Below are 25,675 nucleotides of genomic sequence, written 5' to 3'. Positions count from 1 at the left end.
ACGACAACGGAACATCCTCCAGTCCTGAGGTCCTAGCACCCTGTCATGGCTGCCTTCAGGAAACCTTCGCTTGTTCAACTGAGGATTTGAGGTCCTGGTCTACTTATTAACCCATGGTCTGACTCGTCTGACTGTCCATCAATGTGGGCAGACTTCCTGTTCAAAGCCATTAAAAAGTTCGATTCAGGATCCTCAATTTCCTTCAGGAGAGAAGCTGTTCTCTACATATATCGGGCATGGCATATCTTGATTTTTGACATAACAATGGCAGTGGGAGTTACATAAATTATAAGGTGTGATTACAGTGTTTGTAGTGGTAACACCATCAAAATCCCTTTGTGATGTATAACACACCTCAAATGCAAAGTCCGGGATATTTCACAGCCTACCAAATAGAATTGTTCTAACTCAAGATTTAAACCCAGGAAGGCCGTGATTTCTCTTACAAGTGCGACAAGCCGAGTTCTCCTTCTGTCATTTAATGCGGCACAGAGAACTCTCCATGTAACACATGCCTACTGCAAAATTTAAAGTTTCCTATCTTGGGTTGCCAAGTCCACGGGGAGCGCAATTCAGGAGAAGTCAGGCTCCAGTGTCTTTATACATCCCCACCATCTCAAAGCAGACGCTGTGGTTTTTCAAAATTCAGGAGAAGCAATATAACTCAGGCTTGCGGGGACGGGAATGACATTTCTAATCTCACGCCAGGCGTTTTAAGGACTTTTGTACCTCCTGAGAGCAGCCTGCTGGGCTGGCTTCTCATCAGAGCACATACGCATATGTGGGAGACCTTCCCCATCACATCTGAGAGCATGGGGCCTTGCACCCAGGCAGGTGACCAAGGGTTGAATTCCATTACCTGATTTCCTTGGGAAAGTTGCTCCAACTCTCTAAACCTCAACTTTTTCATCTGGAAAGTGGAGATAACAGAATCCGCCTCACCCCTGCCCTAAGGTCTGTGGTACATTTTAACCGCCCCATGAATAGTGACCCTTAGCATCCTGTTATCCTTATTGTGTTGCTCTGACAAGCACCCCACTGCCCCGTGGCGCTGTTGGGAAGGATACTTCTGAAGATCACCATTAATTTTCACGGCTCAGCCTTTCCTCCCAAGCTTCTTGTTCCCAGTTGCTGCTGTGGCCAAGATTTGTAGCCTGGCACGTTCTGGCACTGTAATTACCTCTTACTCTGTTTCTAAGTAATCCAGACATAAAGATTTCTGAGACAATATGGGGCAATGGTACCAATGGTATCTGTAGGCTTTTTTTTTTTTTTTCTCTTTTTAATTCCCAAGTATGACTTGGGGCTTCCTGGCCAGACAAGCCGGACACGCCACCTAGAATACGGTTTCTGGCTGCAAAGAATGAAGGTCAATCAGGGGTGCCTTTCTGCTGGAAATGAAAATACCTGCATGGCCCAATCTTTCCCCTTTTTCTGTTGGACTGTGTCAGAATCTGGCAAGCTCCACCATAAAAACAAAGGCAGGATTCACTCCATGTGACTCTATATATGGAATAAAAGTTGTAATGCTATTCTGAATTTCTAGATAATAATAGTTAACATTTATGGAGTATCTTCTATGTGTCTGGCATGATGCTAAGTAACATCATCTTCTTCAATCTTCCTAACTATGAGATCAGCACCACTCTCCCTTCCATTTCGTAAAGAAGAAACCTTGATAGTATATAGCACTGGTAAAAAAAAAAACAAAAACATGGTATGTAATTTACTGTGGAGTGCTTTAGCACAGATGATATGACATAAACGTGTATGCTAATTTTAATCTATAGCTCAGAGGTGGTTAGTTGCTCTAATCAGAAATATACACCCCGGCTAGTATTTAATCAAAAGGTGACACGTGCTGTAGCTATTCATATCTGATCAATACCAGAGATTTTGTCCATGATCATAATACATAATGGACATTCGATGCACATTTTTATTGGTAAAATTAGAGGGGTCTACTCTATACATGTTGGTCTGATATATTGCAGACAGCCTGTCTGTCTCTGCGTAGACCCACATAGGGACTTGCGGAGCTAAGTGGCCTCTATCCTTAGGGATAGTGCTCTACACTTGATCTTTAAACAGCCTTGCCTTCAGCTGCCGACTTGGGCTTCTCAGCCTCCTGAGTCCAAAAAAAAGGTAAACTGAATCTTGCAAAGAATGTATTTGCTGTGATGCAAGGTGCCATCAGAACACCTAAAAGGACAGGGAGCTGGGACTTGCTTGAGTTGTCTGAAGAGTTGTTATTTGTGCATGCTGGTTAATAAACGTTTGCATGGATGGCAGAATTTGTCTGAGACTTGTTTACATCAGAGCTTGGTAATAGAATTGTGGAGGAGAGGACTTTTACCCCTTACTGCTAAGCGCTGGAGGCAACCAATAGCTATCAGAGACAATGTACGGATTATAAATGACCTCACTGGCTTCAATTGTTCATAGCAGAAACTTAAACAGGATTTCCTAAGAAATGAAAACTATGACACCTTGCATTTTGCCTAGTGGCAGCACTGACCCATAGCTTTAGTAAGCATCTGGTCAGTGATCTGGATAACACTACATCTAGTTCCACAAGCGTCCCTAGAACAATGGTGGCCAAAGGATAGAGCCTCCTGCTTGCTGACCAACTGCATAGAAGGGGCAACCCAGCTAAATAAGAGGGCCATGAAGTCCATACGCTCTGAGCGCCCATAATTCAGCCTCATGTTGGATTATCATTGGAAAGGGAAAGGGGAGTTGACAAACTCCGTCTAGATTCCATGAAGGCTGGGGAAATCAAGAGATCTTACAAAAAATGCATGGTTCTGCCAACAGAGAGAAAGGCTGTTGTGAGCGTACATACTGTGGCCAAGACGTAGCCCTCAATGTGTTTCTGCACTCCCAGCCAGCAATTTTCTTTCCCAAGTTTGCTCTTGTTTGCGTTCAGTTGTACTCAGTTGAGAATCTGTTCTTAATAATAATATTAATCGTCAAAATTAAGATTATTTTAACCTTTAAATAACTTCTGTTTAACAAAACCACATTATTTTAGAAGTAAAATGATCCATACATTTTTAATAACAAAATAGTAATCTCATTTTAAAAGGAGAGTTTTTTCAACACAGTATAGTTTTGTTAGGTATGTATTGTCATGCAGTGATCAATATTTCTGAACTTGAGAATTCCGTGCTTTTACATAACAGAAAACTAAATAAGAAGCAGGTTGTCAAGTGTTATGACGGCAAACAGCTGCTAAAATCTATGATTTTTCCCCCTCATTCCCTTAGCATTCTGTTGCAGAAGTTATATTCAAGCACTAATTCATTAAGGATTCCTTAACAACTTCTTCAGAAAACAAACTAACATTCTATCATGATACCAGACTTTCTGGGAATTTTCCTTTCCAATGTGCTCCAAAGTAATTCACTTGGCGTGCACAGGAGTAGTAATAAAAAGCAGACAGCATTCACATTTTGATAGAGAATTGAGTGCTGGTGCTAATGAAGCTTCATGGACCTGAATATTTTCCCTGGCCTCTCCCAGTATCAAGTTTCTCTGGAGTCCACCTAAATTAGGATGACGCTCTACCCCCCAAAAATCACATTCCACACTTCATCCATAAACCAAATCTTTAACAAGAAAACCACTGGTAGGAACTTTTTCATCAGACTCAAGTAATATAGCATAAACAGTGTGCCTTAAGCAGTCAACCCTTTTCCCAACATACTGCTTTTAAGAACACTTAGAGAAAGGGATCACGGCAGAAAAAGAATCTGGTTCGCCCCCAACAGTTCCCTGTTCTTCCATCTGGAATCAGTGTCTGCTGTTCTGTAGATGAAGCTGACATTCAAACAAACCAAGTGCTTCAGACCTGAACCTGACCATTCAGCTCTGATTTCAGATAGAAATGCAAATATGATAACTGCATTTCTGGGACCGTTCCATGGCCATCGAATTGATTCTGACTTATAATCTATCTTGGCACCAATATCCACGCGGTAGCTAACTATTGGTGTCTCTTTGTACCATTTTAGCAAAAGTGTAGACTGAGGGAAACAATCCAACTCTAGTGAGTAGTAAAAAGGGACTTGCGATATGAATATGAAGAAGGCACTTAGCCTCTCTGAGTTAATACTGAGTAACTGACTATAGATACCAGACACTATACTGGATCACAGGGATATAACATAGACTTTATCCCAGTCCTTATACTATTGAGGAGAAGACAAAAAAAAAAAAAAAAAATCAAAAAGAAGAAAAGACAAAAGCAACAAATTAAAATAATTATAAATAATCACAATTGTGAAACATACAGAATCTAAAAATATTTACAATTCACATTTGTCATGTAAGAATGGCATCATCCCCAATATTTCCTTGAGCATGTGTGTACTTGTTCAATGTCACTTTTGATCTTGATTCTATGAGACTTTTTCTATGAATCTACTGCAGAATCTATGGAAACTATTTTGATTCTATGATACTTATTCACCCAGGCGCTTCTTGGCACCTACTATGTGCCTGACCCTGTAATGGGGGCAACACAGTGAATCAAACATGCTGGTAGATCATCTTCAAGAGTTTACAGTTCAGTGGGATAAGTAAAATTGGAACTTTTGATACAGTACAAGGAATTCTAAGATGACATTAAATGCTTTGGAAACACATCATGAGGTCCCCACTCTAGTCTGAATGTAGATCTGAGAGGGTGAGAGAAGGCTTCCCTGATAGGTAATGATGAAACTGAGAGCAAGGAATAAGTCCAGAGGTAGCCAGCTAGAGTGGGAGGAAAAGGCTGTTTCTTACAGAAGGAAAAAATGAGCAGTTAGTAGTCTCGGTATGAAAGAACATCAGGGTTGGTTCTTGAGGCTATGAATTTGTGAGTAGGGTAAGGCAGGATGGAGCAATGAAGGAGGAAAGGCCATGCTGAAAGAGAAGACTGAGAAAGTGAAGTCAAGTGCTTCGAAAACTTATAATTAGGCTCCCTGGGAGGATACTAAGGAGCCCTTGTGGTATAGAGGTTAAAGCGCTCAGCTGCTACCTGAAAGGTCGGCAATTAAAACCCACCAACCAGAAAAGGATGCAGAAAAAACTTCCATAAAGCTTTACAGCTTTGGAAAACCTATGGGGCAGCTCTGCTCTGTCCTACAGGATTGCCATGAGTTGGAATCAACTCAGTGGCAGTGGGTTTGGTTCGGTTTGGGAAGGTCCTGAGCCAGTGATGATCCTACCTTCAAATTAGATGAGCAAATTTATTATTTGACAGTTGAACAGCTCAACTATTTGCAAAGGCCTTTTCAAATTGGCCCTTCAAATGTTTTTCAGAGACAGATAGTAAAAGCCATCTGTCACGAAGGCCCTCCTGTTAAAGGTACAAGGAAAGTCCTGCCTGCTAGCCCCTTACACTGGAGTACCATGTGAGATAACCGACAACAAATGGCGCACTCAAATCCTGTCCTTCTCAAGGAAAGGATCCGCACGGGGAAACAAATGTTCTTTTCACAGTGGGCTAAGCGAGTCTGTGGAATGAGTATTCCATCCCAGTTTTGTCTCGGGCCACCTTTAATATGATCACTTTAGAAGAGAAAACAAGAGTGTTTAATAGCTGTTTCCATCAACCAGAAAAGATGTTTCAGTTCCAGATTTCCTGATTAAACATAATGGAAATTGATCTGAAAACATGTTCCTTTTGTCTGAATAAACTACTGGCTTTGCTTTTCCTTTCTTTGTTCAGAACAAGAGAGAACTTTCCCCTGGGAACTGGCACTGAGCATCATGCTTGGTCTGGAAATCTAATGAAAGCAGGTTATCACCAACAGACTAAGGTTAGGAAGGGCCCTAAATTGCCATATCGCTCACAAGCAGGTGTGAAAGGCCATGAAGGAATAATCTTTTAATGGTGAGAGGAAGCAAAAAAAGTGGTTCTCTGCTCTTTTTAATCAGAAGCAGTTTAAGAGTCCAAGTCAGGTGAAATAGTCTGAATCTGTGGTTTTCTTTGATATATGGCCTTATAGACAACACATTTATATTTGGCACAACATTTCTTATGGAATAAAAGAATCAAATCTTTCCCATGGAGAAAATCCTGTGTACAGTGAGAGAAGGGAAACTGGCAGCCGATAGGAAACCACGGGCTGATTCTCCAAGATCATTTTAATTGTTCTTCATGCTGGTAAGAAGAGGAATGTGTTCATTTTAGTCTGAACCATGTCAAAGCATGAGAATGAGCTCTGAGAATTCAAGTTGCCCAAATATCTGGGCAGTGAAGGGGGGAAAAGCAATACTGATTCAATTGTGGCAGCGAAAATACCTCCTTCAGCTCTCAGAAGGCACAGGGGAGAAGTTTCACTACCACCCACACAGCATGGAAGAAGCAAAGAGTCGAGAAAATGCAATCAGGAAGAAAAGTAGGGTGGGGTACTTGTTGAGCAACTGGGGCTAAAGGGAGGCCAGGAGATTAGGGCTCAGAAAAGAGGGAAGAACACATGCTCTTGAGAGTTAGTATTAGATCCCAGCCAGCGATGTAGCTTGCAGAAAACTTAAGGAGGAAGTTCAAGGTCTAGAAATGTCAACTCCTTCAAACCCCAGACATTTCCTCCTACCCATAGCCTTTCCCTACAGAATCTGCTACCTGAAGCCCTGGTTGCCCTATCACATGACCCATCCCTGGTCATTGCTGACTGGATGAGAAGTAGACATCTGACCTCAATAGAAACACTGAATTATGTAATTGAGTTATGTAATTTGCTCAGGAGTGTTGACTCAGAAACACAAACCCTGAGTCCATCTCTGTTGCGTATTTGAACAAGGACATCACACAAAGCCAGGAGTTGGAGGAGATCCCGTTTCACCCACGAGCGAGGAGAGCCGAGAAAACTGGGCTGCAGAAAATGTAAAAAAACAATACAGCAGACATTAAAAACACGCACACGCACACACACAGACACACAGACAAGAGGCTATGTGATCCAGAAAGAAAGAACAAAGAGTGTGGTTGTTTGGACTAGATGTTTTTCTACTCCCCTGATGGTGCTTACCCCTGTTGAGGCTGCCCCTGTATCCATCCAGTAAGTTCCCCCTAGCTTGAAAGTATTCTTAGAAGCAGTGTTTTCTAAGGGGTGATACAAGTATAGAGAGCCAACTTTCAATTATCTGCAGTAAAGAGGAAGAAGCAAGGCAAAAAAAAAAAAAAGGTTTTATAAAACATTTTCATTATAATAACCTGCCCAATATTTGGTTTTCTTATACAGCCACAGACCAAAACCCAAAACCCGTTGCCATTGAGCTGATTCCAACTCATAGTGACCCTACAGGACAGAGTAGAACTGACCCAGAGGGTTTCCAAGGAGTAGCTGGTAGATTCAAACTGCCGACATTTTGGTTAGCAGCCTGAGCTCTTAACCGGTGTGCCACCAGGGCCCCATACAGCCACAAATACAACCTCTAATTCCCAAAACACCTTTCCTAATTGGAACCAACCCAGAATTTTCTTGTAAACTTAACAGCACAGCAGATAACCCACAACAGAGAATCCTACTTTGCCATTCTCAAAGGTTGACGTGATGAGTATTTAGAATATTACGTAGGCTCTATAGTTTCAAGAAGGAATGAAGAAGTACTTCAGAGCCTCCCTGGTTACTGAGGAGGTAGCCAAACAACTGGGGCTCCATGTTCAGTGTCTGCCAGAGTAATTCTGTTTTGTATGTTTATACATCAATGGTCTATGGAATCATTTTTCTAGATAAAGGGCTCCACTGCTTAAAAGCACGGCACCATAATAGACATCATACTGATGTGACACATGGTCTTTGAGATGAATTAATTTTGGGTTCTTCAGAAAATTCTGTGCAGGACTCTGTTACTTCTCAGTCCTCTAAGTATCAATTTCCTTTGGTACTGGTTTCTTCTTCACTGTTTGAGATTCAGGCCATCAGTTAGTAATTCCATCTAGCTTCTCAGGGTAGGGTTGTGACCCAAACAGACCAATCATAGACTTGATATAGGTGCTGGAAGAAGAAGGGAGAAATAAAAAGCTATAAAGAGAATAAAAGCTGGTGCACGGTGAAAACCATCTTTGCCACCATGTAGAAAGAAGCTGCATGGGAATAAGGCCAATAAGAGTCAAGGGACAAGTCAAAATAATACTGTATTTTTGTCTGAATATAGTCATGCCTCAAAACAGAAATACTTGGACATTTGGGTTCTAAGAGTCAACAAATTTCCTCTTTGGCCTTTGCTACTTTGAGCTTGAGTTGGGTTCTATTACTTGTAAACAAAGAGTGCTGAATACTTCATTATACTATATGATTATTCAGGCTTAATTTTCTTTCTTATTCATTTCTAAATGAGAGATAGAAGCTGTCCTTTCATTATAGACATTGCAAATTATTAAACCATAATAGCAAAAACAAGAAATATACATCTGAAATCCAAAATCTTTTTCATATTCAGCCCTAAGCTTTCTACTAGTTGACAGTCATCCATATAAAAATGTTATCACACTTTTTCTGCAAATAGCAATTTGAAACCATTGATTCACAGTTTTATAACACCAACTCAAAAAAAAAAAAAAAGTCTGATCTCAGAAAAAGAAACCACAGACACACATAAAAACTAACAGAATCTAGAATCAAATGGAAGAGGAAAATATTTGGAAGAAAATAAGTGCTACCAAAAATCAGGACTGTGCTCATATTTTTAACATCAACATCTCCTAGCAAAAAAATTATTATAATAGTAATCTGTTTCAATGGAAATAAAGGACTGCAATATTTATAGTCTGTGCCAGAGTTATAATGACTGCAGGGCCAGAAGTGAAGTGTCACAGCGTGCGCCACATGTTTTTAACACAGTTTCTAAAGGCTCTGGAGGCTATTAAATTTAATGAACCCATCTGCTATGAAATAAAGGTCCCAGCGTAATCAGTTTCCTCCATGCCATGTAGTGCAGATGGCATTGTCTGTTCCACAACCCAGCAGGATGGTTTAGGTTCCTCTTTACGTGTGTCTTTTTGTTTTGACAATTTGAGCTTTGATATGCAACGGTGTCTGAGGAAAATACTGTAAATTCAGCTTCCAAGCCCCAACAACTTCCTTAAAATGGCTTTGGCCCCAAGCAATAATCGCTTCTAGGCAGTAGGATGCTGTAGCTTAAAGCAATCACCCAAATGAATCCTAACGGCCTAGGTGCCATTCCTAGATGGGAAACTGAAACAAATGTGCAATTTTATCAACTGCAAAGCATTTTCTCCAAGTTGGACTTAGTTGGGGGTGAGGAGAAGGGCTGCCTGTCCAATTCGCAAATGCAACGAAATTGGTTGGAAAGTTCCTACAAATTGCCTACTGAACTGCATTACCAGCAAAGGGGAGGGGCCAGAGAAAGTAGAAAGGAATTCTCATTATTTTAAATGGTCACATTCCCACTGTTTCGAAAAGATTCCTTCTGGTTCCCTGCTGCGTGTCACTGTGGTCTGTGCAAACTTCCCTGGAGGGGTTGATCAGGGATGCCATGCTTCCTCAGTTTGATGCTGGCTCTGCTCTGCACAGTAAGCTGGGTAGCATTCCCAAGCTGATTAAGGCCCAACTGCAAAGCACAAGTCATCTGCGTACAAAATGGAACAAATTCCATTCTTAATGACTTGTTTTGCTCTGCACCTAAGAGATAATGACTGTGCATGACTTCTATTCAGATGAGAAGCCTATGAATTTCAGAATTCTGATGTTTGCTGTTCTGTCAATTAATACATGAGATCTTACTAGATTAAACATAATTAATGTTGTTAACATTAATCCATTTATTTGGGCTTCACCAGGAAAGCAAATTGAATAGAACAGCCAAGCAGAAAACAGAATATTTAACCAGACTGGTCGCAACACGCAGGGAGGATGGGGTCCTGAAAGGAAAGTCTTGCTGGTCTAGATTCTAGACTCAGCCTTGGTTAAATAGTCTTTGAATCTCATGTGCAAGAATCCAAATTCGGCTCTGTTAACAGCTAAACTTATCTTGAGCTTGTCTAGGCCCAGAGCTGTGTGAATCGATACGTAACTCATAACAAGGGAGAGTACCATACTCACCCCTGGTTTTAAGCTATTCATTTAAGTATTAAATCAATTATCTAATTGTATTTGCTGCTGCTGGGTTTTCAGCCATAAAAACTAATGAGTCAAGCAAACAGGGATTCCTTTTGCCTTAACTACCCAGATAATCAAGGAAAAGAAGACTTTTAGACCATATTGAGCAAACTTGTCAGATCAAGCGTCCAAATTTACTAGATAATCAACAAATACCTACTTTACTAGAATTTGGTATCTAGAGGAATCAAAGGTACTTTCAGACTACGATGTAACGAAGTAGGTTCCTCAGGACATCAGGGGTCAACAGAAATGGTATCATCAAGGACAGATGTGGCTGCCCTAAGACTTTCTCCTGATGGAGAGTTTGCAGGAGGTGGCCGTGGTTACATTTTCTTCTGGCACTCTCTTTCTCTCTCACACCAAGCACAGGGTCAGAGGCTGCGGTGGGAGGCAAGGTTCTAAGATGGCCCCAAGATTCCTGTCCCCAAGTGTACAGGCCCTGTACACTTCCCTCTCCGTGGGTGTGAATATGATGGGTTATCATACCTGTGATTAGGTTACTAACCAGTTGACTTCAAGTTCAACCAAAAAGAGATTTTTTATGGTGGGTCTGACCTAATCAAAGAAGCCTTTAAAAGAAAGTGAAGCCTCAGAGAAAAGAGTTCCAGCCAGCCCAGAAGAAAGAAAGCAAACAGCACTGTTGTGAGCTCTCTATAGGGGCCATGTGGCAAGGGACTGTCCTAGCCTTGAGGAACTAAGAGAGATCCCCAGCTGACAGCTAGCAAGAAAGTGGAGAACTCAGTCCTATAATAATTAAGTAATGAATTCTGCCAACGATCTGATTGAGCTTGGAAGAGGGCCCTGAGCTTCAGATGAGAACTTCAGTGTGACCAACACTAAACTGTAGCCTTCTGGGACCCTAAGCACAGGGTACAGCTAGCCTGTGCCCAGACTCCTGACCCACGGGAACCGTGAGATAATATATTTGTGAGGCTTTAAGCCACTAAGTTTACAGTAATTTACTATACCACAAGAGTATGTTTGCAGTTCTACCTGGGAAACATAGCTACTCACACTCCGGTTAGTGGTCCTTCTCCCTGTGTTGGGAACGGCATTCTCCATCATGGAGCACACAGCTCCCAGAGGCTACCGAAGGGAAATAACGTAGGGTGCAGACACCCACCCAGCCACCAAATCTATCACATCAGCCTGAGATAAAACAAGCAAATCAAGGTAAATTACAGAAAGAAAGGAATAAAAATTAAGTACCACTTTCCTCTGAATGCAGGGAAGATTTATTTTTTTCCCAAATCTTTTAGGGTTGCTTTGCCCATACTTAACACAGTGGCAATTTTTTTAGCATCTTTCTTTAGTCTTCTCAAGGCATTCATCCAAATATTCAGAGAACCATAACTTTCTTTTTACATTCATAATTCATTGGTTTAAATGCTATTTAATTAAATTATGCAATTATGATAACAAAATTACAGCTGGCTTCAATAGGGTTATGAATGAAGACACTGACTCTTGGTGACAGAAGAAGGCTTCAGGTGCCAGTATGGCCTTCCAGACCAAGCATCCAGTGTGCTGCAGAGTATGGGCACAAAGTTCAAGAGAGCAAAGAGAGGGCACTGAGTCAGTCAAAACCAAACCAAACCCCATGCTGTCGAGTCAATTCCGACTCATAGCAACCCTATAGGACAGAGTAGAGCTGCCCCATAGAGTCTCCAAGGACCGCCTGGCAGATTCGAACTGCCGACACTTTGGTTAGCAGCTGTAGCACTTAACCACTACGCCAGTCAGTTAAGTGGGTGTCAATTAAGAGGGCTCCTACTGTATTTCCCTTTTTTTTAATTAACTTTTATTGAGCTTCAAGTGAATGTTTACAAATCAAGTCAGACTGTCACATATAAGTTTATATACACCTTACTCCGTACTCCATTTGCTCTCCCCCTAATGAGTCAGCCCTTCCAGTCTCTCCTTTCATGACAATTTTGCCAGCTTCCAACTCTCTCTATCCTCCCATCCCCTCTCCAGACAGGAGATGCCAACACAGTCTCAAGTGTCCACCTGATATAATTAGCTCACTCTTCATCAGCATCTCTCTCCTACCCGCTGTCCAGTCCCTTTCATCTCTGATGAGTTGTCTTCGGGAATGGTTCCTGTCCTGGTCCAACAGAAGGTTTGGGAACCATGACCGCCGAGATTCCAGTATTTCCCTTTTTAAGACAGATCAGTGGATGCTCACCTCCATAATGCTGTGCCTGGCCATTGCAGCACAATGCCCTGTCTCCCCCAGGAGCACTGATCCTGGGCACCAACTCCCGGATCACGAGTATCCAACCCACACCACCAGCTAGCCATAATTAGAGCAAAATGAATTCCTAAGAACTCAACTGTGTCTCAAACAAATGGTGCTTCCAATGTACTAAATTCTACTATCAAAAAGGTGCATTGTAATTACCACGTGAAATGCAGCTCAAAGAAAGGGGAGTGTTTCTAAAAACCTCCCACAACCAAGGAGATAAATCCACTTTGGATTTCCTGGGGTTGGGAAATGATGATAGCTAGTATTTATTGCATGCTTACCATGTAATGGGTTTGGTTTTTGGGGGGATATCATGCACAGATACCCATGGATATGATCTTGTTTAATTGTTATCATCAGCCCTTGAAGGCAGGTTTTAGCCTCATTTTGTAAATCAGGAAAACAAAACTAAGTAAATTTCTTAAGGTCATAGAGCTAGTATGGAATAGACACAGGATTCAAATGCAGGTTGTTCTAATAAATTTAGGAAGCTAATCAACTTAGGTCTATTATAAATGTTTAAATGTCAAAAATTTCCAGGGCTACCAGCCTCACTAGGACATTGGGTTATTAAAACGGGGTCATCAGTCCCAACACCAAGTTCTCCTGAGTGTGGTCTCTTTCCTTACCGCAAGCTGGGTCACATTAAGACAGTGCTGGGTGTAAATATGTGTCAGAACAGTCATGAGTTACCAATTGCCAATCCATCCTTCACTCTCTGGGAGGTTGCAAAGTCGGTGGGCTCAGCTCAGAATTTAGCCTCTGCAGATGAGTTCAACATGCACGTCTGATTTTGACCCTGCATGAATGACACTGTATTACTGACTATGCAAAGACATTCAACTGCGTGGATCACTACAAATTATGGATAACACTGTGAAGAAAGGGAATTCCAGAACACTTCATTGTGCTCACGCAGGATCTGCATGTAGATAGTCCTAGAGGCAGTCGTTCAAACACATAGGAAGGGGATTCTGCTGGTTTAAAAACAGGAAAGGTGTGCGTCGGGGTTATATCTTTTCACCATACTTATTCTATCTATATGCTGAGTAAATAATCCAAGAAGCTGGACTATACGAAGAAGAACGGGGCATCAGGATTGGAAAAAAACTCATTAACAGTCTGTGATATGCAGATGATACAACTTTGCTTGCTGATAGTGAACAGGACTCGAAGCACTTACTGATGAAGATCAAAGACTATAGTCTTCAGTATGAACTACAACTCAACACAAAACAAAAATCCTCACAACTGGACCAACAGGCAACATCATGATAAATGAACAAAAGACTGAAGTTGTCAAGGATTTCATTTTACTTGAATCACAATCAACACCCATGGAAGCAGCAGTCAAGAAATCTAACGATGTATTGCATTGGGCAAATCTGTTACAAAAGACCTCTCTGAAGTGTTAAAAAGCAAAGATGTCACTTTGAGGACTAAGGTGTGCCTGACCCAACCCATGGTATTTTCAATCACTTCATATGCATGTGAAAGCTGGACAATGAACAAGGTAGACCAAAGAAGAATTGATGCTTTTGAACCATGGTGTTCACAAGAATACTGAATATACCATGGACTGCCAGAAGAATAAATAAATCTGTCTTGGAAGAAGTACAGCCAGAATACTCCTTACAAGTGAGGATGGCGAGACTTTGTCTCACTTACTTGGACGTGTTATCGGGTGGGACCAGTCCCTGGAGAAGGACATCATGCTTGGTAAAGCAGAGGGTCAGTCAAAAAGAGGAAGACCCTCAACGGGATGGACTGACACAGTGGCTGCAACAAGGGGCTGAAGCATAGGAAAGGTTGTGAGGATGGCTCTGGACCAGGTAGTGCTTTGTTCCATTGTACCTAGAGTTGCTATGAGTTGGAACCAACTTGACAGCACCTAACAAGAGCAACATAAATGGCAGAGACGTTTTGTCCTCACCTGGTAGAATCCAGGCCTCAGAGAGGAGTTTGAAGAGATTGTTCAGACTAGCCAGAGAGGCACCTGTTGCAGCAGCAGCTTTCTTCTTCTTACCTAACAGGTCTGAGAAAGATGAAGACAGAATCCTCAAGGTCCTCACGAGCCCTAAAGGATTCTCAACATAACCAAGATGAAAAAGACCCCCCCCCGCCCCGGCTCAGGATATTCTATGAGCAGATTTATTTATCAATACTATTTATAGGTTTGGAAAGCAAAGAAGGAAGGCTAAGATATCACTTCAGGGGTAACCACATTCTGGTGGTTTAGTTTTATGTACCTCAAAGCATTCTTGAAGAGGTGGAATAAGTGAGCTCTCTCATCCTGGTATGCCAATTTCACTCAGCAGTTAGCCACTTAGAACTTTATTCTAAATTCAAATAACGAAGATGATTATGGCACAGGATGCCAACTTTACATGAATGTTTAAGATAAAGCACAAGACTTCAAAGATACTTCCTCTTGCAACTATGTCCAGAGCTGCCTCTGAGACCATCTACCTCTCCTCTGATGTTAAGAGTTCTTCAGTGGAAAAGGTTGAGTAGCAATGGGTTCTCTCTCTTTCTTAACTCCCCTCCCCCCAATATATACATAAATATGTCAGTTTGTTATACCGCGGTGGCTTGCATGTTGCTGTGATGCTGGAAACTATGCCATTGGTAATTCAAATACCAGGAGGTAGACAGGTTTCAGTGGAGTTTCCAGACTAAGACTAGGGAGAAAGGCCTGGGGATCTATTTTCAAAAATTAGCCAATGTAAACCCTATGAATCCCACTATACATACACAGAACATTGTCTGACTCACCTGCTTTAGACATGTCATCAAGAGAGAGCAACCACTAGAGAAGGACATAACGTTTGGTGCAGCAGAGAGGGCCAGCAAGGGTGAGGGAGACCCTCAGTGGATTGGCACAATAGCCACAATAATGCACTTGAACACGCCAGTGGGAATGACACAGAATCAGGCAAGGTTACATTCTATTGTATATATGGTCACCATGAATCAGAGTTAATGTGACGTCAGCTATCTGTCTATCTACATAAGTAATTAGTAAATCTAAAATAATTGATTTGAATGATGAACATTATCTAAAGAAAGGCATTACATTAATACAAAGCTTTATCCTCTCTCTTGCCATGAGTTTCAGGTTATACACCCCCAGCTGGAATACTACCTCAGTGTTCTGTGTCCTTCTCTGGAGGCACAATTTTGATGGCTCCCTCAAAACGTTGTCTGGTCCCTCCCACTCTATAAACCCAAAAAACAAAACAAAACACGTTTGCCGTCTAGTCGATTCTGACCCACAGTCATCCTATACGACAGAGTAGAACTGCCCCATAGGGTCTCTTTATGGGATAGGTAATGTTTACACAAACAGACTACCACATCTTTCTCCTGTGGAATGGTTACTGGGTTCTAACAGCTGACTTTTCACTCAGCAGCTGAATGCTTAACCACGGCACCACCAAGGCTTCTTTTTCCTCACTATACAGATACTATTTTTTCTCATAACTAACCAAAAATCTCTGGGGAAACACTTTGAGACATGGAAATTTCTCACCATCAAAGTGTCCCCCTAGACATCTAAGTCAATTGGCAAAATAAACTCTATTAAGAAAACATTCTGCATCCCACTTTGAAGTGTGGCATCTGGGGTCTTAAACGCTACCAAGTGGCCATCTAAGATGCACCAATGAGTCTCAACCCACCTGGATCAAAGGAGAATGAAGAACACCAAGGTCACAAGGTAATTATGAGCCCAAGAGACAGAAAGGGCCACATGAACCAGAGACTACATCATCCTGAGACCAGAAGAACTGGATGGTGCCAGGCCACAACTGATGACTACCCTGATAGGGAGCACAACAGAGAACCCCTGAGGGAGCAGGAGAACAGTGGGATGCAGACTCCAAATTCTCATAAAAAGACCAGATTTAATGGTCTGACTAAGACTAGAAGAATCCTGGCGTTCATGGTCCCCAAACCTTCTGTTGGCCCGGGACAGGAACCATTCCCAAAGCCAACTCATCAGACATGGATTGGACTGGACAATGGGTTGGAGAGAGATGAGAGGGTAGAGGGGGTTAGAAACTGGCAAAATGGTCATGAAAGGAGAGACTGAAAGGTGGGAGCGGGCTGACTCATTAGCGGGAGTATGTAGTAAAAAAAAAAAAAAATGTAGTAAGGTGTATATAAATTTATATGTGAGAGACTGACTTGATTCGTAAACTTTCACTAAAGCACAATAAAAATTATTAAAAAAAAAAAGGCCCCCTAGATTTAGTATCCACTGATGATTCTTGAAGGAGCCTTGGTGGCGCAGTAGTTAAAACTCTCAGCTACTAACTGAAAGGTTGGTGGTTGGAACCCACCAGCTGCTCTACAGGAGAAAGATGTGGCAGTCTACTTCAGTGAATATCAGCCTTGGAAACCCTAAGGGACAGTTCTACTCTGTCCTATAGAGTCGCTATGAGTCGGAGTCGACTCGAAGGCAGTGAATTTGTTGGTTTGGATGATTCTTGCCCTAACCAGGCTCTACTAAAATGGTTGCAAAATGGTGACTTTCCAACTTCACCATTCCCGCCATGTTCACCAGTCCACACTCCACTATACATCACAGTCCCTCCTGCCCATTTCATGTTCTATTTATTTAGTTAATTTGAGATTTATCTATTTATTATCAGTAAGGACTCATGGATTTCTGTTCTATTCAACAGTTTACAATCTATCACTATTCTTTTTAATCTTAAGGCTCAGACTGTCACAGATTCGGCCAGTGGACCATGCTAACTCCTGTGTCCTTTTGGTACGATAGCATTATTGTTTTGAGCACCTTCTTACTTTCTGGGACAAAGTATCCCAGGCTTTCTTTTGTACCTTCCCTGCCCCAGCCCTGGAATTAACAGTGTTTTTTTTTTTTTTTAATACAGAACCCACTCCTTTTATTAAGGAATGTTTTTCAGAAGCCAGGATCTAAGTATTAAAAGTGCTCAATGCTAGTGGGGAATCGTTGTTTCCAGGCCCTTCAGTTCCCAGTCTAACCTCACAGGTGTTTGCTTTGAGCATTTACACATTTGCTCAATAGCACAGTACTCACAAAATAGAATCAGAATTGTTAGAAACGTATTACTACAAATGATGAGTTTTAAATGAAAGGACTTTAAAATTTTCTAAAGTTATTTTTTCCCCTTAGATTGAGGGTATATAGTCAAAGTACTGTGTTCAAATTTAATAGTGTGTGTTAGTGCCTTAATTAAAAGGTTAGCATTTTTTTTTTTATACCTCTCTGGGTAGTTTTATCATTAATTCTAAATACATTTGGGGTCATTTGATTCTGTTTGTATTCATTTTTAGTCCCTTCCATCCCCATTTTGTTGATTTAATCATAACTTTGCCTACACAGAACATTAACATGCTTCCAAAAGTTAAAACTACACACAAAGGGTACACTCGGGTATATCCCTCCTGCCCCATCCCTCTTCCTCTGCCCCCCGCCACTCCTGTAGATCATCAGTACTATCGCTTTCTGATTTACCGTGTTTCTTTTTATAAAAATAAGCAGATATGTGTATTTTCCTAGTTCCTCCTTTTTTAACACGAAAGTAGCACACTGCGTGTACCCTTGCATTTTCCTCATTTCGCTTTGCAATATGCCCTGGAAATCACCCCATTCTGACCAGCAGAGATCCTCCTCATACTGGTTTTTAACACTGTCTATAAAAGAAAAAAAAAATTTTTTTATACACAGCTCATCCACGTATTATGACACTGTGAGCAATGCTTAGTGAACAAACTCGTGCCCCGTTCTGCATTCCTGCCAGCAGTATATGAGAGTGTCTCCTCTCCCACAGCCTCGCCAGCAGGGTGGATACTTAAGCTTTTACATTTTTCCCACTATGATGGTTGAGAAAGGCTATCTGACTACTATTTAATTTGCATTTTTCTTATTATGAGTGAAGTTATCCATCTTCTCATATGTTGAAAAGTCACTTTTATTATTGATTGTGAAGCATCTATTCATGGCTTTTGCTCATTTTTTTTTTCTATAGGAATTTTGGGAATTTTCCCTCAATTTAAAAATGTTCTTAATATAGTGGTTATGTATGCTTTATGTATGCTATATGTTGCAAATATTTTCTCCCATTTTATCATTTGCCTTGTGACTTTGCTTATGGTGTCTTTTGACTGATTTTATTTTATTTTTTGTCTGTTTTATTTATAAGTAGTCAAATCAATTTATCTTTTCCTTTATTGCATCTGGATTTTGAAATCACTGGTAAAAAGTCTTTTTCCTACATTCAGGTCATAAAGGAATTCACCCAGGTATTCTTCTAGTGTGTGTAAGTTTTGTTTTGTTTTTACAGTTTAAATCTCTAATCTACTTGGATTTTTTTCATGGGTATGATGTGAAGAAAAGACCTAATTTTATCTTTTGCTAAACATCTATCAAGTTTTCTCAAAAGCATTTGTTACAAAGTCCATCCCGGCCCCACTGCTCTGAGGAGCTACTTTTATTATATACTAAATCCTGACATGAGTTGGGTCTATTTTTTTTACTTTTTATTCCACTGATCTGTCTCTTCAGGTGCTAGTACCATAATGCTTTAGTTATAGAGACTCTGCCCTGTATCTTTTTAAATCTATGAAACAAATTCAACGACTGATCAAACTGACTGCTGAGGATTTGCACACAAAACTACTGGTGACTCCGTCACTTCAGTACCGGCCAGCCATGCTCGTCATCTTCACTGTCTTCCTGCCTTGGTACATGTAAGAAGAAAAGGAGAAACCACCATTGTCGCTGTTGCCGTTAATCTGACGCCAATATAAATGGGGCAGCTGAGTTATTTTTTTTTCTTACATAATTCAAAACCCCACTGGGGTCAGACTCTGAAACTGATACAATTTCAGGGTATCTCTGCAATCAGGGAGAGTTTTTCAGCTCAACACCCATCTCTGTTCAGGATGTTATCTTCTGGGATGGGGCATCCCTTCTTGACCAAGAGATATTTCCATAGTCGCATATTTCCACAGTCCCACCGTGTACTTAAAGACCAAAGTGGGGACAAGTCAGCCATGGCCTGGCCTATGTCATGGAGTCTCCTAAAATGGTTTCCCATATGCTGTTCCCATCCTGCATTGCCCACAGCTATCAGCAACACAGCAGGGATGGGAGAGCCCAGGGAAAAAAGCCGGCCCATGACAGTCATTGGGGTCACTCCAAGGACAGCTTGTGTCTGGATTACAGTGATTAATGTGATGTTAATCCCAACAAAAACAACAAGGGAGAGGGCCTGAGAGAGCATTTACAATCAATAAATGAAAAATGCCACTCCCACCAGACTCATTATCCCTATGAAAAATTACCCTGAAATTACACAAGAAACCTAGCCATTGAGCCATTAGTTGATGATTGGCAAAGCCCCTTCCTGAAAGCTAATTCAGCTTCAGAATCTTCTGTTTGGAATTCAGACTTAGAATGATCCCATGGCCAGAGTTCAAACAACAATCTAGCACCTATGGAACCACCATTCCAGGGTATCCTCACTTCTCCAAGGAAAGAAAATGCAATCGTTGCTTCTGTGGCTCTGACTGGTCGTTACAGCCAAGCAGGGCTCACTCACAAATTGAGAGGCAGAGGTTAACAACTAGAACTGGGCCTCTGTACATGGCAAGAACTGAATCTAAGAACGTGCCTATGATCTCCAATACACCGAAAGAATTGTACACATGTGGAAAAAGGAAAAAAAAAAAAGTAGAGAAGACAGAGTCAAAAAGTGAGCTTTCCATGATGATCAGACACCTTTCAGAGTGCCCGTTATTCCTCTAGACTATGATTTTTCATCAGTTTTTGCTTGGCAAGGTGACCAAGTAAACTGTATAACAAATGGAAGAATGACACTGACCCCGTAACTGGGGAATACTGATGCAATTGCCCACTCCTGGAATGAACCCCAAGATGAGATTAACCCCTCAGCCTCTTTCTCAGGGCCCCGTGGACTCACAGTGCTGTCGATGTAAGCTTCGGTCCATACCACATCGTGCTCCTGGTCGATGACTTTGGGCCGGCTGAGCACATGGAGGTACTCCATGACATTTTCCTGCACATCGGCCAAGGTGGAGATCTGGGTGAAAAATCCTGCCAAAACCCAAGGAGTACCAAGTTTAGTAACAGATAGGAAGACTTGAAACTGGAAAGCATGCATACACCATGCTTTCTATAAAAACAGCATGGGGGCGGTATCTGACCTCCAACCCCACAACAGGGAAGAAAAACCAAGATCAACAGGGTAAGGCTGATTCCTATGAGGCAGAACACCAACCATCCCTCACACAGCACACTCTACTTCTTTCTGTGCTGGGTTCAATAATTTATTGCAATGGCCACAGAGAACTCACAGACCATACTCGCGATTATGGGGTTTACTAGGGAAGTAACAGGTTACAATTCAGGCTCAGGAACACTCAAGGATGCAGTTCTTCCACAAGAACAGCCCTTTCCCAACTGTGCTGGAAGTATGCCTTGTCCTTGGGCCTAGGCCTCTCCCCAAAGGCTCTCATCTTTCTCTCTCTATGGGCCAGGAAGCCCATCGCGCTGTCTCCTGCTGCTGGGTGTCTGCTACCAGGTCCTTCCTGCCACTGCTTCTCACCAACTTCAGGGTTACAGCTTGCTCTCTCTCTCTCCTGCTTCCAAAAGCTTCTCGGTGCAGGGATCCTGGGTCCAAAGGACATGTTCTCCTATCCTGGTTGTTCTTCCCTGATGGTGTTTGGGTCCTCCTCTCTGCTCTGGAATTGGCTATTTTTAAGGTAAAACTGACCAATCCCCTTGGTAGGCCACAATTACCCTATCACACAGTCCTGCCCAATCAGCTGGGTGGGAGTTATAAGACCATGGTGAGAAAGGCCATAGCAAGTAATTCATCACACTACACTTTCTTAATCTCTAGATACTTTTTTTCATTTTCCTTAAAAACTTCCGATCTCTACTCCATCATCACCCACTTCATGAATAATATAGAAAACATACACGAGCAAGCAAGAAAATTAAAATCAGCCACAAGCCTACCTCCTAGAAGGAACCTGTCAACCCTTTGAAAAATATCTTCCTAGCTATATACATACATATATAGACACATACCCATTGAAACCCAATACCATCAAGTCGATTTCGATTCACACACATATATACAAAGGTACAAACATACATGCACACACACACACACACACACACACACATTGGTATGGTATTCACTTATATACCCTCGCTGGCAGAAAGGAAAATATTCTCTACATGCCTTCATATAATGTATTTTTTTTACTTTAGTGAGTTTGTTTCCAAGGGAAAAATTATAAACCACAAAAATTAAAGGATATCCCATTTTTATATTATAACTATAATAGTTGTGATTTTACTGGGTGCTTACTAAGTGCCACAAAATTTACCAAATAACTTGATAAGGTTTAACTCATTTACTCCTGACAGCATGATGAGCTGGGGATTATCATGTCCATTTTACAGATAAGGCAACTGAGGTTGAGGTTATGTGTTTTGCTTGTGTTCTCACAGGTATCAGGTGGCAACAGCAGAAGATGAATCCAGGCATATAAGTCTCTAACTTTTACTTACACATTCCAGCATATACCCTGCTGTGGTCACCAGGCCTCTTTTTTGAATATACTGGGAAGATACGGCTTTTAAGTAGCAGAAAGAAAGTTCTAAGCATGATACTGTCTTGAAGATGGAGGCAAAATTTTGATCTCGAGTTCCAGGGCACTGACTGTTGTGTCTCTCTTCAGCTTGGGGTCCTACTGCCTTTGGTATAGTTAGGAGCTGTTGAAAGGGAAATGTGGAACTAAGCACAGGCTTGGATCGCCAGGACAGAGTCCTTCATTCAAACATTTATGGAAGGTTTTCTAGCTGCCTGGCAATGGAAAAGCGAGGACTGACAAGATAACCAAGGTCCCTGTCTTCATGGGGTCTGGGAGATCCAAATAAACAAATGGCTACAAGTAGTGTCATCAACATTAAGCTAAAGCACACAGCAAGAGTCAGTGAAGATGAAACCTGAAGGATGAAAACTGGTTAGCTAAACAAAGAGGGGTTAAAGAGTGTGTCTTGCATAAAGAGTACAAAGCAAAGGCTCAAGATCTGAGTGGGCCAGGCCTTCTAAGAACTGAAAACAGCTCAGAATGGCTGGAGTGTGGAGCTAGGGGAGAGGAGGTAGAAGCTGGGTGCTAGAAGACTAGAGAAATAGCAGGAGGACTGTTGCTTGGACCTTGGGAAGGAGTTCAGACTTCATCCTAAAGTAGTCACAGAAGGATTTTAAGCAGGAGGCCATGGATTCATGTTTCCTTCTTGTGCCTCTAAATGAGGACGTTTATAACTACATTCATACCATCTCCTCTTGCCAAACAAATCAAAGAGGGTATGCGCAGCTCTCAAGCCAGACTGATCACAGTACTTGCTGAGCTCTTCACAGAGCCTCACAGTGTCTAAACAGGTTGCAGGGTAAAGGAATACCAGCCCTCCTGTTGTCCAGAAAGGATCAGGACCCTCCCAGAGCAGTTCCAAACAAAGGCCAGCTGGTTTGAATTTGGTGTGCCAGCCCAAACCAGGCTGGGACTATGTGGCTTCTGGTTTCCTGATGACAGCTCTGCACAGTGCTAATTAGCATGCACTGTCACTCCTGCCTGCCCCCCCTGCAAGCCAGAGCTAGAGCCTCACCTAACCCAGGGGAAACACAGGCCTCAGAGGAACAGGCTGAGATCATCTGTCAGCATCACAGCCCAGAGCAGGGCTTATGTGCACCCCAGAGGCCAGGTGCCACAGTTAGGGAGACCCATTCGGGCCACTGCTCTTGTGAAATCCTGAACGGCCCCTCTTAGAGGCACAGTTCTCATCTCTCCATGCCTGGTGGCTACCATGAGTGTCTGACAAAGAAAATATTTAATTTCTTCTTCTTTTGTAAACAAACCTTGGACTCTTCATGAAGGGTCTTAGAGGGACAAGCATGATCCAGGGAACAAGAGAGGTACCAAAATGCTGATAAGGGGAGGAGATAGATGGATGGTCCTGGAACCCTTCAGGGTATCTGGGCGAGTGTTTTGTAGTGTAGAACAATTTCTGTTTGAGCTCCTGTGCTAAATGTACAGTAAAGACAGCATCTCTTAGGCGTTAGTCTTGATCGTTTGTATTTTCACATCTAATCCTCAAAGGCAACAGTAAAACTCCCTGATTTGGGTTTTCCAAATTCAAGCCTATGAGAAGGGGATGAATTCAAGAAGGAGGATGGGAGAGACAGATCATTAACACAGAGAGGGAGTGGGAAGGAAAAACAACCTCATATTTGGAAGGGGGTTGAGCTGAGAGCTAATCCTCACTTGGCCTCGCTTTGTCATAGTCAAAAAGCAGAAAAGTTACAAAGAGCTGAATTCTCCCCAGAGCTACAAACCCGTGGCCAACCATATACCATCCCCTCCAGGAATGCCTAACAGGATTCTCACATTGAACTTGTCCAAAGCCAGCACTTGATTTCCCTCCCCAAACACATTCCTCCCCCAGTTCTTCCCACCTTAGCAAATGGCACCACTGCCCAATTAGGCCAAAACTATAAGAAGTATCTTTGATAACTATCATTCCCTCAGGCCCCTCAATCCCATATCTAATTGACCAGAATGTTTGTTTGGCTCTACCTCCAAAATAGATCTAAAACCCATTCTCCCATCTCTACTGCTGCCACCCTGGTCTAAGATTTTAACATCTCTCATACAAAACACAACAGCCTCCCCACAGATTTCCCTCCTTGTTATCTAGGTTCCTCACAGCAGCCAGGGTAATCTTCTAAAAATACAAAACAGGTCATCATCTCCCTGCTTGAAACCCTACAATAGCTTCTACTTGTAATAAGAGTAAAATCCAAATTTACACTGGCCTCCAAGACACTGTTTCAGCAGCCCCTCATCCACTGGTGTGAGCATGCGCCCCTTCTGCCCTCCCCTTGCTTGTTGCTTCAGCTTACTGGCCTTCTTTCTCTTTCTTTCCCATCCAGTTCATTTCCCCCTGGGGATCTTTGCACTTGCGGTATCCTCTGCCTCCAGTGTCTCCGTGGATGATTCCTTTTTTTCAGAGTCACTGGGTGGTGCGAACAGTTAACACGCTCAGCTGTTCACTGAAAGGCGGTTGGAGCCTGCTCAGAGGCACCTCAGAAAAAAGGCCTGGTGATCTACTCCTGAAAAGTCACCCACTGAAAACCCTGTGGAGCACAGCTCTACTCGGACACACATGAGGTCACCACGAGTTGGGTCAACTCCGTATCAACTGATTTTCCTTCTTACCATTCTGATCACAGCTCAGAGGGGCCTTCCCTGACCACTCTGAAATCATTTCCTCACACACCACCATGCTTCAGTTGGTTCTGGGAATTCATTCCTCATTGAGTTTCTGGTTTACCGTCTTCCCTTCACCTGTCATGTTAACTCTGTGTAAGCAGGGCTTAGCGGCCATCTTGTCTGGAGCAGCACTGCCAATGCAGGAGCCATGAGTAATACAGGAACAGGCACTGGGGTCAGTAAGGTCTGGCTGACCAGTACCTCACAGCAGCCCACCTTGTGTGCTCCTTTTACAGAGGAGAACAGGGAAGCTCAGAGAGTACTGTAATTTGCCCAGGATCAATTTACATACAGGTTCATCTGATTCTAAAACCTTCTTTCTTAACTACCAAGGACACTGCCTCCTCCAGTGTTGGGAAGGGACAAGCCTGGCTGCTCAGAGCTCCCCCTACAGGCAGGCATCCTGCTGGGCTATTTGTGTCTATGTGGCTGGAAAAGGTAGGGGAGGGGAATGAGGAATACGTGATTGTCCATTGCAGCTCCCGGCAGATGCTCAATAATTAGCACCAAAAGTCTACTCAAAACCCAGGACACGGCTTGAATTTATGTTTCAATACGTAGACTAGGGATGCGGAAGTATAAAAGGTAAGAAGAGATGAAATTATTAAAATGTTATTAATAACATATACTGGAAACCTTATGCAAATTTGACCATCTAACCCCAACCCATTAAAATGTAAAACCTTCCTGAAAGGGTCTTTTTTGTGTTTAAATGTTTTCATATAAGTTTTGGTTAACAAATGTACCTTTTGATGGATAATAGGAAGTTGCTGAGAGCTGTAACCATAGAAGCTTCCCTTGTTTTCCCTCTGTATTCTCTGAGCTGGCTGCTCTCCTTCCCCTCTTCTCTCTTCTTTTTTTTTTTTTTCTTTTACATTCTAGCTTTTGAATGTTTATTCTTTTCTTTAATGTGCCTTTCTGGACTTCATATATCATGTAAGAAAGCAGAATC

At 42.1% G+C, this 25,675-nt stretch overlaps 1 protein-coding gene across 4 annotated transcripts in view; it reads right to left on the bottom strand.

Moving 5' to 3' along the window:
- CACNA2D3 (calcium voltage-gated channel auxiliary subunit alpha2delta 3) overlaps positions 1-25,675 on the bottom strand; it is a 1,053,043-nt gene that overhangs the window by 326,882 nt on the left and 700,486 nt on the right. For all 4 annotated transcript variants that reach the window (XM_049863210.1, XM_049863213.1, XM_049863211.1 and 1 more), the window contains exon 13: positions 20,340-20,473. In XM_049863210.1, coding sequence (XP_049719167.1) covers positions 20,340-20,473 — 134 coding nt within the window. The remainder of the gene's footprint in view (positions 1-20,339; positions 20,474-25,675) is intronic.

Source organism: Elephas maximus, chromosome 20, assembly GCF_024166365.1.
Source record: "Elephas maximus indicus isolate mEleMax1 chromosome 20, mEleMax1 primary haplotype, whole genome shotgun sequence".
Taxonomy (NCBI): domain Eukaryota; kingdom Metazoa; phylum Chordata; class Mammalia; order Proboscidea; family Elephantidae; genus Elephas; species Elephas maximus.
This window is presented reverse-complemented; position numbering and strand designations above follow the sequence as displayed.